The sequence below is a fragment of the Astyanax mexicanus genome, chromosome 11 (assembly GCF_023375975.1).
Source record: "Astyanax mexicanus isolate ESR-SI-001 chromosome 11, AstMex3_surface, whole genome shotgun sequence".
NCBI lineage: Eukaryota > Metazoa > Chordata > Actinopteri > Characiformes > Acestrorhamphidae > Astyanax > Astyanax mexicanus.
In genome coordinates this window covers 30,314,233-30,333,560 of record NC_064418.1, presented here as the reverse complement: position 1 = coordinate 30,333,560, position 19,328 = coordinate 30,314,233, and the positions used below count along the sequence as shown (strand labels likewise).

At 37.4% G+C, this 19,328-nt stretch overlaps 1 protein-coding gene across 4 annotated transcripts in view; it reads right to left on the bottom strand.

The window, feature by feature from the left end:
* The window catches only part of kalrna (kalirin RhoGEF kinase a), a 320,295-nt gene that overhangs the window by 64,699 nt on the left and 236,268 nt on the right, over nt 1-19,328 (bottom strand). For 2 of the 4 annotated variants that reach the window (XM_007253494.4, XM_049485020.1), the window contains exons 27-33: nt 19,226-19,315; nt 17,487-17,579; nt 16,305-16,416; nt 15,461-15,651; nt 13,682-13,783; nt 13,048-13,190; nt 12,697-12,799 (exon numbers count right to left, since the gene is read on the bottom strand). In XM_007253494.4, coding sequence (XP_007253556.3) covers nt 12,697-12,799; nt 13,048-13,190; nt 13,682-13,783; nt 15,461-15,651; nt 16,305-16,416; nt 17,487-17,579; nt 19,226-19,315 — 834 coding nt within the window. Of the gene's footprint in view, nt 1-5,536; nt 5,668-11,420; nt 11,567-12,696; nt 12,800-13,047; nt 13,191-13,681; nt 13,784-15,460; nt 15,652-16,304; nt 16,417-17,486; nt 17,580-19,225; nt 19,316-19,328 lie in introns of those variants that run through there. The other 2 variants (XM_049485021.1, XM_049485022.1) reach the window with 2 other exon arrangements.

Sequence of the window (19,328 nt, the reverse complement as noted above, 5' to 3'; positions counted from 1 at the left end):
TGGTAAAAATCTAACAGCACTTGTGACACCAGTGCATGATCTCAGTAATGCTCTTGTGGCCGAGCGCAATCAAATTCTTACAGCAATGCCTCTATATGTCTACAACATTTCTTCAGTGTAAATCACTTTGAAAAGAGTAGAGTTTATTACTGCAAAAAACAGGAGAAGAACAATTGATACCCTACATTTCAAAAGAAATGTTATTTTTCTTTCCTGTCAATAGGAAATCTCTATTCAAAATTCTAGTCTCCTATTTCAAGACTAAGATTAATCCTTCAGATTAATTCAATAGTGAATAAGATCATCAAGATCACCATGGTCACACACAGATCATAAAGTCCACATCTGCCCTAACACTTCTCCACACCACATGACAAAATCGTAAGAAAACGTGCTGACAATCAGATTAGGGGTGTGTCATATTGTATCATACACAATAATATCGCCAACATTATTGAATATCATGAATTATAAAATACCCTGAGACATCGTGCCTTATCACTCACCCCTAATTATCATATCAGAGTACTATGTTTTACTGTATTTGGCAAAAGAAAATTCACACTGTGCTTTTTTACCATTTTATATCTACTACAGACCGATTAGATCTGTCCGTTATCATTTATTTTACTTTAATCCTGAATATATGGAGATATTTAGAGTGCATTATTAGTATCATGACATTCTGAATCATTAACTTCTGTTTTTTTAAATATCTCAGTTGGTGGTGTGCCAAATCATATCATATGCAATAATAAAATAAGCCTGGATCATTCTCCAGTTACTGGTTCAGCGTCCCAACTGGCTTAAAGAAGACATTAGACAATGCCCAGTCTCTACAACCATGAGCATCTCATAATCCTGATGAATTCCTACAACAGTCACAATTATGACCATAGACTTCCTTTTTGAAAGCTCTGAACATAATAAATTTGTTTTACTTTGTTGGTTAGTGGTTGGTTAGAAACTTAAGATCTTCTCCAAACAGGACGGTATAAGTTTAATAAATGACCTCAAAGGAGAACTCTGGTGTAAAATTGACTTTGGGTGTAGTAAAACACGATAAAAAGTTCTTACTTTTGTTGAATAGCGCCTCTGTTTTCCTGCAGTTTTCTGAGATCAGTAAAGTGATGGCGGAGCACGGAGCTGAAGCTAGCGTTATAGGATGTAAACAGTGTCTTTTAATAAGCTTCTTGTGCACTTTTAAAGGTATTAATGCCTTGTTTTAAATGTCAGGGCTCTCCAGATTCTATCAAGGAGGTTTGGAGATACTTTGAGCCTGGATAACGGTGAAAAAGCGAATTATCGGGGCAAATTAACTGGATCTCAAAAAGCTGTAGGAGAGCAGAGGTGGGCTATTCAACAAGGGTTTTATTACATTACATTATATTTGGCAGACGCTTTTGTCCAAAGCGACTTACAATAGTCAAGTACAATGTAAAATAAGTTTAAAGGAAAAACATCTTTGGATAGGGATAAAAGGAGGACAAAGGGGAATAATAGGATAGAGGAGTGAAGGAGAGGAAGAAGGAATGAGGTTAGAAGTAGTTAGTGTGTTAGAGGTGTTAAGAGAGTAAGTGCTCTTTGAAGAGCTCTGTCTTCAGGAGTCTCTTAAAGATAGCGAGAGATTCTCCTGATCTGGTAGTGGAAGGTAGTTTGTTCCACCATTGGGGAACTCTGTATGAGAACAGTCTGGATTGCTTTGTGTGAATGTTTGGCAAAGCGAGGCGACGTTCACTGGAGGAGCGCAGCGGCGGGGAGGTAGCGCAAGCCTTCAGGAGCGAGTGCAGGTAGGAAGGAGCCTGTTCTGACATCACCTTGTAGGCGATTGTAAGAGTTTTGAATTTGATGCGAGCATCAACTGGTAGCCAATGGAGCTCAATGAGCAGCGGGGTGACATGTGCCCGTTTTGGCTGGTTGAAGACCAGACGTGCTGCTGCGTTCTGGATCAATGTTATCATGTTTTATGACACCAAAAGTCAATTTTCTCCTTTAAAGGCTTCTTTTGGACTCTTAATATTATACAGTAATGACAAAAAACACCTTAAAAACTACACTGAGACAATAAAACAGTCATGGAAATGCTGCAAATATTATATATCCTTCTTCCAGACTGTTCCAGACATGCATGTGTGTGCATTTTTGAATGTCTGTGATTTTTCTGTCTGAGTAATGATAGGCTAAAAGACCTAAAGAGGGAACAGTGACTGATGTGACTGGTGTGACTGAGTTGGGCCTGCCGCTAAAACTGTGTATTTTTTCCTTAAGGGCAAAAAGAGAGAAATGTTAACTTGTGATAAATCCAGACTAATAACCAAGGCTAGTTATTGTTGTACAGGCCAACTAATACTAAGTTACCCACCAAACAGCAAAAAAAAAAAAATGGAGGATTGGGGTGGTATGTTATGCACTGGCCATCCATAAAATGGGCTTCCAGTACGGTCCTATGCCTCAAATTATAATCCAGGGGGGGGGAACTACAACATTTACCCAATTATACACTAATCAAGTGCCACATTATGACATCCTCCATGTTTCTACACCCACTGATGCTGCTCACTGATGCTGCAGGTGAACTAATCTCATTACAGCATGGACACTGAGGTGTTTAAAAACTCCAGCAGCACCACCATGTCAGCGCCCAGTGCTTAGAACGACCCACCACCCCAGTAATACCTTCTCTGTGGTGGTCCTATTGGGTCCTGACCACTGTAGATCACTGTAGATAGATAGATAGATAGATACTTTATTGATCCCCGAGGGGAAATTCTTGAACAGGGGGAAAGAGGATCTACAAACTACAGAACTACAGAACTACAAAGTGCTCCTCTCCTCTATGATCAGTGGCGCTGAAAAAAAGGACAATGGTTGCAGACTTCAGTCACCTCATTCGGCAGGTGGTTCCAGCAAGGTCACAGAGTTGGTCTGCACAGATGATGAGCACAGAGCTGATCAGTGCTCACAGGTTTTCAGTTTTGTGACTCATTTTTTTGTCCTCTCCTCTCTCCATCTGCACACTGGAGTATCAGGTCTCGCCACTGAGGGGGAGGAAGGACATGTTGCTAGGTGATTTTTTTTTTTTCGGTGTCAGACGTACAAAATCCAACCTCGGAAAAGGACACGCGCGTTGGATAACACGGGGTTTGTGCAGTTTGTGGAGCAGAAGCTCTTTGTCATGGAGATCAGAGGCTTTGGAGAGGTCTGGCGGTATCTCTTTCAATCCCATTTAAGCCCCTGGTGAAGCTGAGAGTGTGGGCAGCCGCAGCCACCAGCGCCTGCTGGCACAAAGTGGCACAAAGACTAAAACTGACCCATGAACAAACACATTAAGGGAGTTTTTACGCTTATAGTTGCTTTGCTCTGGTCCAAATTAGTGAACAATTTTAAAATTTCTTTCACACTGTGAAAGAACCCAACACATCAAAAAAAAAAAAAAAAGTAAATACAGAAAAAAGATCACATATTCTGGACTTATATATCTCTCAGTCTGTATATTTCTTTGTTTCTAAACTGAAAGCAGAAGCATTTCTGAGTGGAGAAGGGATAAAATACTGTGTTTAATGGTAACAGTGTGCTGGAACGACCTTCCCTGCTAAGCCTAATATATCCATTCTAAAAACTGGGGTATCGGAGTTCTTCTGGTCACGTCACGCATCTTTTTCATACTTACGTTACATGTAAAGTCCCTAAAAGAGGATCCAGCTCACCAGTGTTTTACTAAACACGAACAGATGGTGGAGCAATGGAGACTTAAGAAGGGCTCATTCACCCAATAGTAAAAACAAAGAAACGAAGGAGTGAAGCAAGCACTGAAGGCAAAAAGGAATGCGATAGAGACCAAGATAAAACAAGGATTAATATCGGATCCACCTCACCTCTGAACAGCTAAAGAGCTAGCTCTGTGGTTAGCAGCTAACGCTAATTCTGCTGTACCCAGCCTTAGTGCTGGAGAAACTTTACTGAAAACTCACCCTTATAACGCTGTTCTTCAGTAGAGTGGCTTTACTGCTCCTTACAACCTGACTGGTAAAACCGGATTATAAGGCGGACTGACAATTTTTGGGAAAATTAAAGTATGTTAAGTGCACCTTAAAGAAAAATACGCTAATTAAAAAAAAAAAAAAAAATTGCAGAGTCAGAAAATCAGAATTGAACTAAAGCTGCTTATGAATGTTAACCTTGACTGCTAATCTAGCACTTTAAAATAAACATAACCTACACTACACAGTCCTGTCAGTCCAAAGACTTCAAAGACACTGTAAAACTCTTTGTATAGCTTTGGGAAAAATGACCACTTTAGTTTCTGAATCGGTTTCTCTAATTTCGTTATTTATTAGTAAAATTAATATTGCTTTATTCTATAAACTACAGACATTTCTCCCAAATTCCAAATAAAAATATTGTCATTTAGAGCATTTATTTGAAGAAAATGAGAATGAGATGCAGAGCTTTCAAACCTCAAAGAATGCAAAGAAAACAAGTTCACATTCACAAAGTTTTAAGAGCTCAGAAATCAAAATTTGGTGGAATAACCCTGTTTTTTAATCACAGTTTTCATGCATCTTGGCATGTTCCCCTCCACCAGTCTTTCACACTGCTTTTGGATAACTTTATGCCTCTCCTGGTACAAAAATTCAAGCAGTTCTTCAGATTTGGTTTGATGGCTTGTGATCATCCATCTTCCTCTTGATTATATTCTAGAGGTTTTCAATTTGGTAAAATCAAAGAAACTCATTTAATTTTTAAGTGGTCTCTTATTTTTTTTCTAGAGCTGTATATTCATATACACATGTTTTTCACAATTTCATCAGTCTGCTACACCCTGAGGAACAGAGCAGAGACAGACTTGCTTGCTACTGTGTTTTCGAGAGCAAACTCTTTAACCACTTATCTCCTTCATGGTGTGCTCTAATAGCCTGCTTCCTGCCCCCTCCTTTACCGTTCAGCTCATACTGAACTGAAAACACACAAACACACAGCATCTATCTCAATCTAGTGCCATCGCATCACAGTCAGCATGCATACATATGTCATGAAGAAAAGAGTGCACAGATGTTGCACAGATGTTGGTCCTATGCTGAAGTAATCGTTTTCCATTATCCATAAAAGTGTATGACTTGACACTAAAACTCTATAGTTCACAATAGCGATAAATATAGAGAATTACGAAAATAAGACAAGACAAGACAAGACAAGACAAGACAAGACAAGATAAGCCATAAGAGGGAGGAACATGGACAAGTCAGTCCTTAAAAGAAGACCACCCGATCTGCTGGCATTACAGCTTCATGCATAACAAACTAAATAAAGCTAAATATATATAAAAAAATTATAATAAATAAAAAAACTCTGCCTGTTCTCACACTACACACACACACATCTGGAAGACTGTCAGTAAATATAGCGTAGTTGTAACACCACACTCTCTCCAAACTCTATACTTTCTCCAGCGCGGCTCCATGCCTCCTTTTAACAGCGCAAAACAAACAAGAAGGAGAGATAAGTTAAAAAAGAAAAGAAGAAGTGCTGTACTTACGCGACTGCTCTCTTTGAAAAGTTTAAAGCTCATCCACTTTGGCATGGTGGCTTGTGTGTGTGTGTGTGTGTGTGTGTGTTAGTGTCTGTCTGTCCCTCTGGTCTCACCCTTCTACCCTCTATCTGTCACTGAGTTACTCTTCGCTCCCTCTGTCTTGCTCTCGCTCTCCCTGTCTCTCGCGCTCTCTCTCTCTGCGTGTGATTGGCTGGGACAGGCAGATCAGCTTGCAGGCAGTAGAGTGCACAAGTCCTGTCACTATTTAGTATGTGGAAGACTGAATCACCTGTAGATTCTAAGCACTATTCTTTAGTGAGTGAGCCCTATGGGTGTGTGTGTGTGTATGTGCCCTGGTGAGAAAAAAAAAAAAAAAATTATATATATATATATACTTAAATATACTTCAAATATATTGAGACATGTCTAAGTATACTGTAAATATACTAACAGATATATTATATTATATTAAAACCTATTAAAAATACACTCATTGTATGCTTTCATCACATGTTTGAAAGTAAACTTTGATCATAATGTTTAAAAAGTACAATATAGTGTGTTTTAAAAGTGTAAAAATAGACTACTATGATGTATAATTTTGGGTTTAATGTAATTCAATATACTTCTAAAATATTTATTTCCAAATATACTTATATACTTAAATATTTAGCAAAGTGTGTTAAAAACAGCTGTTACAGTAGTTCACTTGAAGTGCAATGCATCATCAATGCAACTTTTTAGAAAGTAAATTAAATTACTAGTACTAATTAATAAAATTAATAAATTAACAAATAATAAATTAACTAATAATAAATAAATAAAAATTGTAACATATAAAATATATATTTTTATCCGCAATGAAAAATACTAGTAGTGTGCTACTTACAAATACAGGAACAAGAAGCATATTTGTACACTAATGTAAATAGATCACATATATTTAACATTAATTCTTAGTACATTCCTAATATACCTGATGTATAACAGTGATACAGTTGTAATAGTTGTAATAGAATTAAATGCATTATAATTTTACTGTAAGCATATTTGGATATTTAAAATATGGGGTCACATACATGAAGTAGTATTTTTCAATGTTGCTCACGTATATTTAAAATAGTATAATTTTAGTACAGTTAAGAAAACTTAGCACAATTTAAGTAACACTTTTATACTATTTTTATACAATTAAAGTATAATAAGTACCAAAAAGGTTTTCCATTTTAGCACTCTTTAAATATACTGGTTAATAATGTGGCTACAAGTACACTTTAGTGCACTATAGCATAATAATGCTTAGTATACTTTAATCTACTTTTTTTTTTTCACTAGGGTGTGTCTATGTACTATATGTGTGTGTACTCAGCTCAGTAAAACACCTCTGCGACAGCGTCCTCTGTCCCTCTGTCTGAAAAACTGCTCATGTGAGTGTGTATGGGCATGTGAGTGTGTGTGTTCATGTGTGTATGTGTGTGTGTGTGTGTCATCTCTAACCCAGCTGTGCTCTGATGACAGTAGCACGCGCGTAGTCTTGTGACAGACGGATGCAGCGGTGATGAGGGCAGAATAGCCTTATTATCTGTCTGGCACTGAAGGCCACAATAGCTCTGATTTCTGAGGAAGTGTACAGTAACAGACCAGAGCACAGATCCAGCTCTGAAGCAGCTCGACACACACAGATCTTATGCCACGGAGGAGTTTAGCATATTGTGCTACTGGAACATATATATTATATGGCCTCATATGTTGATAATGAAAGGTTAGGACATGGGAAAAGGAACTCTTGCAGTTACGTTTGAGAGTAATAAGAGTAACATTCACTGACTCTTGTTTTTGCAGTGAACTCAAAACCATGAAACACCTCATAAGATGCCACTATGATCCGGAGATCGCTAGTTAGAATCCCGCTCATGTAGCTTGCCATCAGCATCTACCGGAGCCCCGAGAGAGCACAACTGGCCTTGCTCTCTCTGAGAGGGTAGATGGCGCTCTTTCCTCTTTTCACACATCACCCCAAAAGGGTCGCTCAGCACAAGGCGTCTGTGAGCTGATGTCTTGGAACCGAGTCGCTGTGCTTTCCTCTGAGCACGCTGTGATGCTACTCGGCAATGCTACATCAGCAACAGTTAGAAAAGAGGTGGTGGCTGGCTTCACATGTATCGGGGGAAGAAAGTTTTTCACTGCTTAGGCTGCGTTCACATTACCAGGTTGAAGTGATTCAAATCCGACTTTTTGCTCAATATGGCTCAGGTCTGATTTTTTATGGCTGTGTGAACATGCCAAATCTGATTTTTTTTCCCTTTCAAATTAGATCTGAGCCACTTCCATATGTGGTCCTAAATCGGATGTGAACGGTCAAATCAGAATTCATGCGTCTTTTTTCTTTTACCTGTGTGCTACTTGCTTCTTTCTCACTCCAACAGCTGTGCAGCTACAGCAAAAGCAAACCGCATGGACTTTTTTCACCTCCTCAACCTGAGCATGTACTTCAGACCAGCTGTTTGCAGTTTCTCCACTCCCGCAATATCAAGTCGTCTCTCAAATATGACATTTTTGGTTGTTGGTGAAGAAGGCGTCGTTTATACACGAATCAATGTGTGCATGTGAGTTGTTTCAGGGACAGATTCGTTCACATTACACACAGATACAGATCACTTACATTTGTGAATGGGAACCGCAAAGATCTGAGCAAAAAAATTAGATTTAAGCAATGTGGCTTGTAATGTGAATGTAGCTTTAGTAAGATCTATTCTACAAAGCATTTTATTCTGCTCGTCTCTACGTGACAGGTTTCAGTTCACTCAATGGTAAATAACCTGTACCGCCAGTGATATATAACAGCAAGATAAGAAAGTCACACAGAGCAAAAAAGGGGTGGACTCTGCTCTTCTATAGCCATATGGCCTTAAGTAACACCAGTTTCAGAAGGGAGGGAGAGAGAGAGAGAGAGAGAGACAGAGAGAGAGAGAAAAGAGGGGAAAAAGACAAGCCCACTTATACCACTACTGTAATTTTCAATTATATGTTTATTGTTTTATCGTTCATGAGCCGTAAAATAACTTAAAACAAAATAAAAGTCCTGCTCTTTTGTTCACACTAAATTAAGAGAGGTTAAGAGTGGTTTAAGTGGAAATCCAAAGTAAATGTTCACAGGGCATCATTTGCAATATGAAGCGTTTATGGGCGTCTCTGTCTCTTCAGCAGGACCATATTCATCACAATTATCAACGTTATATTACTCAAAAAAGGCCACAGACACCAGAAAACAGAGCCTGAAGACACGAGTAAAAAGAGGGATGGCAGGGAAAATGAAAGAGAAAGAATAACAGAGGGATATACGGAGAGACAGAGGTTTGATGCATTGTCTTAAAGCAGGGTGGGCAGCTAAATGGTCTGGAAAAGTTTGGTTTGGTCTCGCAAAATAATTATTTACAAGTCCAAAACAGCGTAAGCACCCAACCACGGAACAACTGACGCGGCCAAGCTCGTAAAAATAACAACAAGCCGACAGAAATAGACACCGGGTCTTACAGTGACTTTTACATCTCACTTCTTACAGCAGCCTTTTCAGTTTTCACCGAGGCTTACTCTAGAAAATCACTCATATACCACTCTCCTGTATGTTTATGCAAAGGATGCCCTGCATTACCTGAAATTAAGTCATGATAAGAGGCTCTTTGTTGCATCTTTCCTTCTATAGCAACACTAATTGATTGATTCATCACCGCTGGTTCAAGGAGTGAATCAACATCATCAGTCTAATGCAATTGAGAAAATGTAAAGCTGGCCTCAAGTGCACTACTGCATTATTTTATCTAGCTGTGTAGTGTGTGCAAGGTTTTTAATGGGATCAGTTTAACCATCTACCTACAAGATTATACACTGCCTGGCCAAAAATAAAAAGTTTAACTAAGCAAATGATGTGGGGTTGATGCTGCAGTTGGTCTGCCGGTCTAGGTTCAGCAACAGTATGTGCTGAAAGAATGAGGTCATCTGACTACCTGAATATACTGAATATAGACCAGGTTATTCCAGCAATGGATTTTTTCTTCCCTGATGACACGGATATATTCCAAGATGACAATATCAGGATTCATGGAGCTGGAATTGTAAAAAGAGTGGATCAGGAAGCATGAGATCATCATTTTCACACATGGATTGTTCACCACAGAGTCCAGACCTTAACCCCATTGAGAATCTTTGGGATGTGCTGGATGGAGAAGGCTCACAGAAGGCTGCCGCAAGATCTTGGTGAAAAACTAATGCAACCCCTGATTAAAATAAATCTTGTGACATTGCAGAAGCTTATCAAAACAATGCCACAGTGAATGCGTGATGCAATCAAAGCTAAAGGCGGTCCAACAAAATATTAGAGTAGGTGACCTTTTTTTTGGCCAGGCAGTGTAGCTTCAATCTATATCATCTTCTAAGACCCAGAATATGCTCAGAAAAAAAGTTTACTATAATTTTGTTTGTCATAATTATAAGGTACAGATCTCCTTGTAGATGCAGTGAGGATTGCCAGATACAGTGAGGATTCTGGTACAATACAGCAATACAACATGTAGGGTCCTCAAACTCTTGTCAACAGTCTCTAAATAGTGACCAAAATATCAAATAGCTGGATGAAGGTTAGACTGCAATAGTTCCAAAGAAGTAAAGCCAAAAGTGCAAGCTATTACCAACAAAACACACAGCCACACTTTGCGTCGTTATGGCGAAAACACCATGAAATATCGTGATATAAATTTTTAGGGTCATATCGCCCATCCCTAGTGTCTAGGCTTTTTCCAATTGAATTCTTACAACCAGCTACTTACAAGCTGTTTATATTAGGGCTGCAACTAATGATTATTTTGGTAGTCTACTAATCTGATGATCATTTTTTCTATTAGTCGATTAGTCAATGATTATTTCTGCCATGTCCTCCATCTCTAAAAATAACAGAAAAACTAAAGCTGAACATGAGATTTACCAGGCATTAAAATGTCCACATGTTGTTTAAACATGGAATAAATATGTAATCTGTTATGTTTGGGCACTTTAGAGGCACAGACCAAGTTTCTTTTGTCTCCAGCACTTTGTGTAATGCAGTACTTTTACATATTAACGATTAGTCGACAATGAAATTTGTAGTCGTCAAATTTTAATAATCGATATTGTCGATTTTATCGACTAATCGTTGCAGCCCTAGTTTACATAGCTAACAATCCCATACTGGGTGTGTGAGTTTTATAGGGAATGGCACACTCCAAGCTTTCATACAAATGATATCTGAATGGAACTTCCTTTACTATATTATTTGCTGGGTTTTGTGTGATGTATAACACATGTGGATCCACTTGCTAGTTAGATTCGCTAGTCTGTTCAATAAGGCCAAGGGTTACAGATCAAAAAAAGCAAAGAAAAGCAAACAGACAGCTCATTCAAGAGCCTAGCCTCCCTCTTGCTATCCTTCTCCTCCTTCAACACACACACACACACACACACACACACACACACACACACACACACACACACACACACACAGACACACACACACAGACACACACACACATACTTCAGTCCTAGGAGTGAGCTTAGTATGAGGTACGTGCATGATCATGTGTGCTTAGTTATCTCCAACAGATATGCAATATTTCTCCAACACAGCAGAAACAAGCATGCACATAAAAAAAAAACAGCATCTTGAAACACACACACACACACACACACACACAAATAAACACACACACACAGAATTGCAACAACCAACTGCAGCAGCAGCAACTCTGTTCGGTGCAGGAATAGGGTCAAATCACAGAGATTAAACAAACTGTAAACACCACCATTTAAACAAAAAGCCAGGTATCAAACACATCATAAATCACTGTAAATTATCTCTTACTCTGATTTCAAACGGCCCCGCATAGCTCTTATGATTACACAGGACAGCACACCACCTGAACAGGCTCTTCATAATTCCACATGGTTCTCCAGCTCACTAAACACTAGGTGCCACCAGGACTGCCATGACTACACAGCCATGACACTGCCCCTGCTCAGCACATAAGACAAGGGCGGGAAACCCTGTACCACCCTGTCAATCACAAGTCACATTACCCTTATAGGGGTGTGGTCAGCAGCAGAGTATGAATTATTTTAGTAAATGTACATCTAAAATGTATGGCAGCAGGTATAGGCTTTAGTTAATACATTAAACATAACATAAATAACATTGAAGTGAATTGGATTTGCTTATTTTACTATTTTTTTTTACTATATATTTTATATACATTTACATTTTATACATTAAAGAGCAAGTCCTAGTTTCAAACTTACATGTTGATGAGTCTTTGTTTTTTTTACAGGAGCTTGCCTCAAAGTACCATGAAATGATAAGTAATCTTTACTTCATTTTTTATTTCAAATTTTATTTATTTCAAATTAATTATTTGGGTTAAAAAAACGACTAAAAGTACTAAAAGTAGAGCTCTGGAAAAAAATAGGAGAACACTTAAAAATCATGATTTTGCCAAATTGAAAACCTCTGGAATATAATCAATTAAAATTTTTTGGCATCACGGGTTGCATAAAGATATTTAAAAGCAGTGTGTAAAACTGGTGGAGGAAAATATATCCCAAGATGCATGGAAACTGTGATTAACAAAACAGGGTTATTCCACCAAATATTGATTTCTGAACTCTTAAAACTTTATGAATATGAACTTGTTTTATTTGCATTATTTGAGCTCTGAAAGCTCTGCATCTTTTTTGTTATTTCAGCCATTTCTCATTTTCTGCTAATACATGCTCTAAATGACTATTTTTATTTGGAATTTAAGGGGAAAATATTGTCCGTAGTTTATAGAATAAAACAGCCAAATCAGAGAAACTGATTTAGAAACTGAAGTAGTATCTTAATTTTTTCCAGAGCTGTAAGTACTTTGTTTGGAATGAAAAGAAGCAACAGAATATACTATTTTCTGCTTCAATGTGGCAAAACTGAAGATATTCATTCATACACCAAATAAACATCAGATATGCCAAATTTATTGTAAATTAGATTTTGTAATGTTAACTAATGACCTTAGTGCATGTAAACTGACAGCATGCTGCAGGAGACAGACAGACCAGAGCAATAGAGTAATAGAATAATAGAGTAAAGGAGTAATAGGTTCTACCTTGTCGCTGTCCACAGTGTTTTGTGAGGTTCGTGAGGCGATGGAGATGGTGTCAGGCTGACTGCTGCCATCTCCCTGACTATCAGCATCCTCTCCAGTGTCCCTGTACACACACACACACACACACACACAATAATTAGTCAAGTGTTTTACATGGAAACAATTCTGCATGTAACATTTAGCAATCTTAAGATACAGGACATAATGGTTTATTGAATGTACTGAAAATTACAAGATATGGTAGTGCAACAATGTCATACACCCCCTAAATCTGTCTGTTAAAATGTAACACATATATTGTACATATTTTGAAAAAAAGTGAAGGTGCATTTGGTCTGGGTGAACTCTGACCTTCTGCTGTTGCTGCGAGGTTTAGCAGGGGTTTTAGGTATTGGAATGGGCTCCTTTAGTGCCCCCTTCAGGTGAATGATCCTCTCCTGAATCACTTCCCGAATGTTCTTTATCCACTCTTGCTTCACCTCAATGCTGGAAGCCTGTGAGAACAATTGAGCTAGTCTTCATTCATTAAATTAAATTGAATTAAATTAAAAAATGTAATCATATTAATCACAACAATATTCTGTGAGTAACTGCAATTAATCACACGTGTTCTTCTAAAGACACAGGTTTTTATAGTGTATATTAAAATGTAAATAATACAATGAATAATAGAATGAATTAGCAAGAAAGTAAATATAGCGAGAAGATTCTGTGTTCCAGCGCGTATATCTGTGAAGGTGAAGCTGTGAACGCGGAAAATTTGCTGCTACGTTTTTAAACACAGTGTTTTTAATGCGACTGCGAGCAGTGAACGCTGCACATACCACGCTCTTAGTGTGTAAACAGCAGCAGCGACAGTGTTTGTTTTTTCATTGCAGTAGATTATCTGGCTTGTATATCAGATTGAACTGTGCTTTATCAGCAGTTTAGCTCAATTAAAAAGAAGTATATTTGATAGAAGTATATTTGATAGACATAAATGGACCTTAAGCACAGTCTTGTTGTCGGATGAGGGTGTCCGTCCCGCCCACAGTGCAAATTTACAGGGGTCCCCCTCTATATGTTCCGTCACCCCCAACTCAGACGTCTGAAAACAACAAAGAGGAAACACAACTAGAATCAGAACAATAATCATTCCACAGAAAAAAATATATAAACATTCTAAATTATGCAGTTCACTAATACTGCACTACATAAATTAAATAATAAATATTAAAATAATTTAATAAAACCAAATGAAGCAGTATCTGCAGTATCTGAAATGTGCTTGATGAAAGACGGACACCTGCCGTCTCTTATTAAAGGGAGAGAGTCACAAAGGCTGTTCATAAGGAGCTCGCACACTGCAGACACAGGTGGCTGTGTGCAGGTGCAGAATCATTCACTTTTAACACAGACAAGAGAGACTAACGCCACTCCATCTGCTCTTCTGCTGTATATATCAGTGTATGTAAGCACTCACACACACACACACACACGCGCACACACTGCTGTTTTTGTCCCTCTTATGAATATCTTTTACATTTACTACTATAGAAAATTGACTGCACACTCTTGGACTGTCTTCTTATATATATATATATATATATATATATATATATATATATATATATATATATATACAGCTCTGGAAAAATGAAGAGACCACTTCAGTTTCTGAATCAGTTTCTCTGATTTTGCTATTTATAGGTATATGTTTGAGTAAAATGAACATTGTTGTTTTATTTTATAAACTACAGACAACATTTCTGCCAAATTCCAAATAAAAATGTTGTCATTTAGAGCATTTATTTGCAGAAAATGAAAAATGGCTGAAATAACAAAATAAATGCAAATCTTTCAGACCTCAAGTAATGCAAAGTAAAAAAAAAACAAGTATATATTCAAAAAGTTTTAATTCACGGTTTTCATGCATCTTAGCATGTTCTCCTCCACCAGTCTTACACACTGCTTTTGGATAACCACTGGATATGCCACTCCTGGTGCAAAGATTCAGGCGGTTCAGCTTAGTTTGATGGCTTGTGATCACCCATCTTCCTCTTGATTATATTCCAGAGGTTTTCAATTTAGTAAAATCAAAGAAATCTTAATTTTTAATGGTTTCTTATTTTGTTCCAGAGCTTTATATATGTTGATGTGTGATGGTCAACAGAGAATTGACATACTGCCTTTTAACTGTCAGCATATTAATGTGGTAAAAGTATGCTTATTTAATCCCTAGAGACCCTGCATGTTTATATGAGGATGTAATCTTTCTAATTCTCTTCACCTTAGTAATTAATGTTTTAAAATGTTGATCAGTTGGCCCTGATATGGAGACACTGCCCATACCATCAAGTGGTCACATGACAACACTACACTCAATTGATTGAAACAATATGTCAGGAATCCCAGTCAAAAGTTTCTACAACCAGTCGAGACTGAAACTCTTATTAAATTGTATTTTTCTAGCAATAATAGGAAACTACAAATAAAAAATATATACTTTTAATACTTAATTCTTCTAACTATACTACTAATCCCGAATAGTTCGGTAAAATAAAAAATGAATTGAACAATAAATACAGTCCCAAACCAGGCTTAATTCCTGTCTCGTACAGTAATACGATACGTTTTACATAAAACAGACATTAACACAATAAAACAATATCTGTGTTATACTCTGTATACTCACAAAAGCTGCATGCTCATTTTCTAACTGAAAAACTGATGCAGTTTCACCTCTTATTAGCCACAAGATAACAGGAAATAAAAACACATGTACCAGTAGTTTATTCTTGTAGGCGTATTTGGTGCGTCCAGCCGAGTCTTTGATCTCCTTGCTGAAGACGAGGCAGATTTCGAAGAGGAAGAGGTGGCGGTCCCGACCTTTCCGGATCAGAGATTTGGGGTCCCACACTTGGAAAGTGTCCTGTAGGATCAGCTCTCCCTGTACATCCATATTTTCATCAAAACCTACAGGATATTCAAGAGGGGAAAAAGTTAAAAGTTACACAAAAGTTACTAAAACAGCCAAAAAATTCAGCCTAGTCCTTAAAGGTAATTTCATAAACTGTAAAATGCTAAATTCAATTGCAAAATGTCAGTTAAAAAAAGAGGGGTTTGATATTAAATAGATTTTTGTATAGAGCAGCTTACACAGTCAGGATTATTCACAGTGGTGATAACAGGAAGTTGATACCCAAAGCATTTAATATTCCATAAAGAAGTCTAAAGTCCATATCAAGTCTAAAGTCAGTACAGTGTTTTCCCTGGAAAATCTTACAGCACTTCATGCTTCCCTCTGCTGACAACTTTTATGGAGATGTGGATTTCATTTTCCAGCAGGACTTGACTTTCTGAGACACTGGGTTTTTGGGTTTTCATTGGCTGTAAGCCATAATCATCAACAGTAAAAGAAATAATACATCTATATAACATATATAGAGTTTTACATTTTGAAGTGAATTACTGAAACAAAGTAACTGTCCAATGATATTCTTCTAAGGAAGTTTCTAAGGTGTTTTATCAGGTGTCTACATAATAATGCCCCTGTCCAGGACTAAATCATATGAATGAATAAATAATCAGTGGCGTGTGTGGCTTGTGTGTACTTTGTTGCTGCATACCTTCTAGCATGCTGAGGTGCATGGCATCATTGGCTCTCTTTGGCACGCCCAACATCACCTCCAGCCCATCCTTAATCTCCCCTTTACCCTCCTCACAACAGCTCAGCAGCTCCTGAGAGAACACAGGGAGAACGCACATGCTTTAAAACAGTATAAAAATGCATGTTCAGCTGAACGTCAGCAGATACGTACAATATTTTAACAATTTATTATATCACTGCTGACATGTAGATTTGTCCAACCATACTGTCAGCCATACTATACATATATATTTAGGCGTTTTAATATTATACAGCTCTGGAAAATGAGTTTTCAAATTGAAAAGCTCTGGAATATAATCAAGAGAAGATGGATGATCACAAGCCATCAAACCAAGCTCATCTGCTTGGATTTTTGCACCAGGAGTAAAGGCATAATTTTTGCCAAAAGCAGTGTGTAAGACTGGTGGAGGAGAACATGCCAAGCTGCATGAAAACTGTGATTAAAAACCAGGGATTTCTAAACTCTTTCTGAAATCTTGTTGACTATGAACTTGTTTTCTTTGCATTATTTAAGGTCTGAAAGCTCTGCATCTTTTTTGTTATTTCAGCCATTTCTCATTTTCTGCATATAAATGCTCTAAATCTTTTTTTTTTATTTGAAATTTGGGAGAAATGTTATTCATAGTTTGTAGAATAAATCAGAGAAACTGATTCAGAAACTGAAGTGGTGTCTTTATTTTTTCCAGAGCTGTAGTTTATTGGCATTACGTACAGAACACCAGCAAAAGAGGAGAGAATTTGAGACGTTTGATGTAGCTGTTAGCCAGAGGGAAATAAGAATCAGAGATTTTTTGCACAGAACAAATTGGTATGAGATTGAAGTGCCTTCAGTGGAGAGAAGAGCGAGGGGTCTTGAGGGAGTTCATTAAAGCTCTGTTATTTCCACTGACAGAGTAAACAGAGAGAGAGAGAGTGATGAAGAGAGAGGGAGAGTAAAAGACTTTGATGCTGATGATCATTTCCCTTGGGGTCACAGGCTAATCAGCACTCTTAGGACCCTCTCTGATTTCCATCAATGATCTCTGTTCCCTCTGTCAGTAATACAAACTCAGACACACACACACAAGCACATTCCCTCACACATACATAAACACAAACACACACACACACACACACACACACACACACACACACAGAGCACCTTCAGGAGTAGCTGGTATTTGGTGATCCTCTGGACGGGTTTGATAAGGTAGGAGGAGATGGAGTTGGCCAGGCCGTGTCTCTGCTGAATGTCCTGTATTGAAACACATTCAGCACTTAGTGTATATCGTCGCTGTCCAATCAAAAACACTTATCTCCATGTTTGACGATTTTTAGTTTACTAAATAATTTGAACAGACAAACTGTCCCTTACACTGTGCCAAAATTTCTTGATAAACAGACCAATAGAAACTCAACTCAACGTCAAAATGACCTGAAATAAACTCTTTTTACATTGACTTCCATTGAAAGTGTACAAGGTTTTTTGACTCTCCTGTAAAGTTGCTGTTTGAAAGATAAATGTTTTTCATTGGACCGGGAAGACATAGTGTATATAGCATTAAAAAACACACACACACACACACACACACACACAAACACACTCCTATCCTGTAGTTTGACAGTGTTTACTGCTGAACTAGAAGAAAAAGGGGTAAGTAAATACATTATTGCAGCATCCTATAATTCAGCTTCTACTGGTGGTCATCTGGTGCCACCTTCTGGTTGAGTTTCACAATTGTGGTAAACAACATTTCCACCAACCCTCAATTAACCCTTTAAACCCCAGACTATTTTGGTGAGTTTGTTCTCCATTCTTGTCAGTTCCCCTTCCACTTGTTATAACAGAGTTCTGTTAGGAGATAGCCACATGCTATTATTATGTTTCTTTATACCAGAAGACACTGAGCTGCTTAAAAATGTCACCATTTAAGATCTAAATGCCTACAGAATTTGTAAAACTTCATGGAATTGATCATGTTTTGATCAAAATTTTTACCCAGCGCTTAATTTATTTATTTATTTATTTGTACTTATTTTTGAATGTACAGACTTCAAATTAATTTACATGCAAGAGTTTTCTTTTCAGTACTAGTTAGATTAAAGTGTATATTAGGTGAAATGTTCATTATATGGCTTATTACTGTCACAGAATACATTGGATTGCAGGATGCGGATTGCTAAGACCTTGACAGTCATAGCAGGTCAAAAGTTTGAGTACTTGGGGGCAATATGGACACTACTGGGTTTATTCAAATGTTATTTGATTTCATATGTCATATACATATTTTAGAAGCACAAGAAGTAAATATTATTGGTTGAAAAAAGTGTTTTTTAGTGCTTTTTTATTTATGTATTTATTTTTTGATGAGTCAGTGCCAGCAATGACATCATGAGATTTACCGCAGACCCCAGAGTGAAAGTAAACGTGCAAATTATTGTGTTTTAAGAACAATAAATAGCATTATAATGAAAGAATAAAGCATGGAAATATGGAAATATGAAAATAAGCCTGTATTTCACAATAGATTTCTTAAAAACACTCCAGTTCAGCATGAGGTCAGTGCTATTTTTAAAAACAATAGACTTCAATATTTGTCACAACGTATGAACCATGTTGGTGCGTTGAAGCATTCCTGAATAGTTAAGCTGTAGAAATAATGCACGATTTTTGGCGCTATTTGCATCAATGTTGTAGCTTTTACAGTTTTTAGAGTTGTTATAAATGTTATAGTTGTTTGACTGTCTCTGTCTTATTTTTATAGATGTTATACTTGTTTGACTGTCTCTTTCTCAGTATCAGAACACAGCTTTACTGATTCCCGACTGGAAAAACTATAACCAGTAATGTAATAAAAATAAAAAAAACAAGAAAGATGAAGAGAACATATTTGCTCTTACGTCAAAAAAGCTCCCAGCATGCTCCAGGATGAGCTGGCTTGAGTCTGGCTTGTTTTTGCAGTACGACACGTAGATGTGGAATTTATCCGCCTGTAAAACAAGT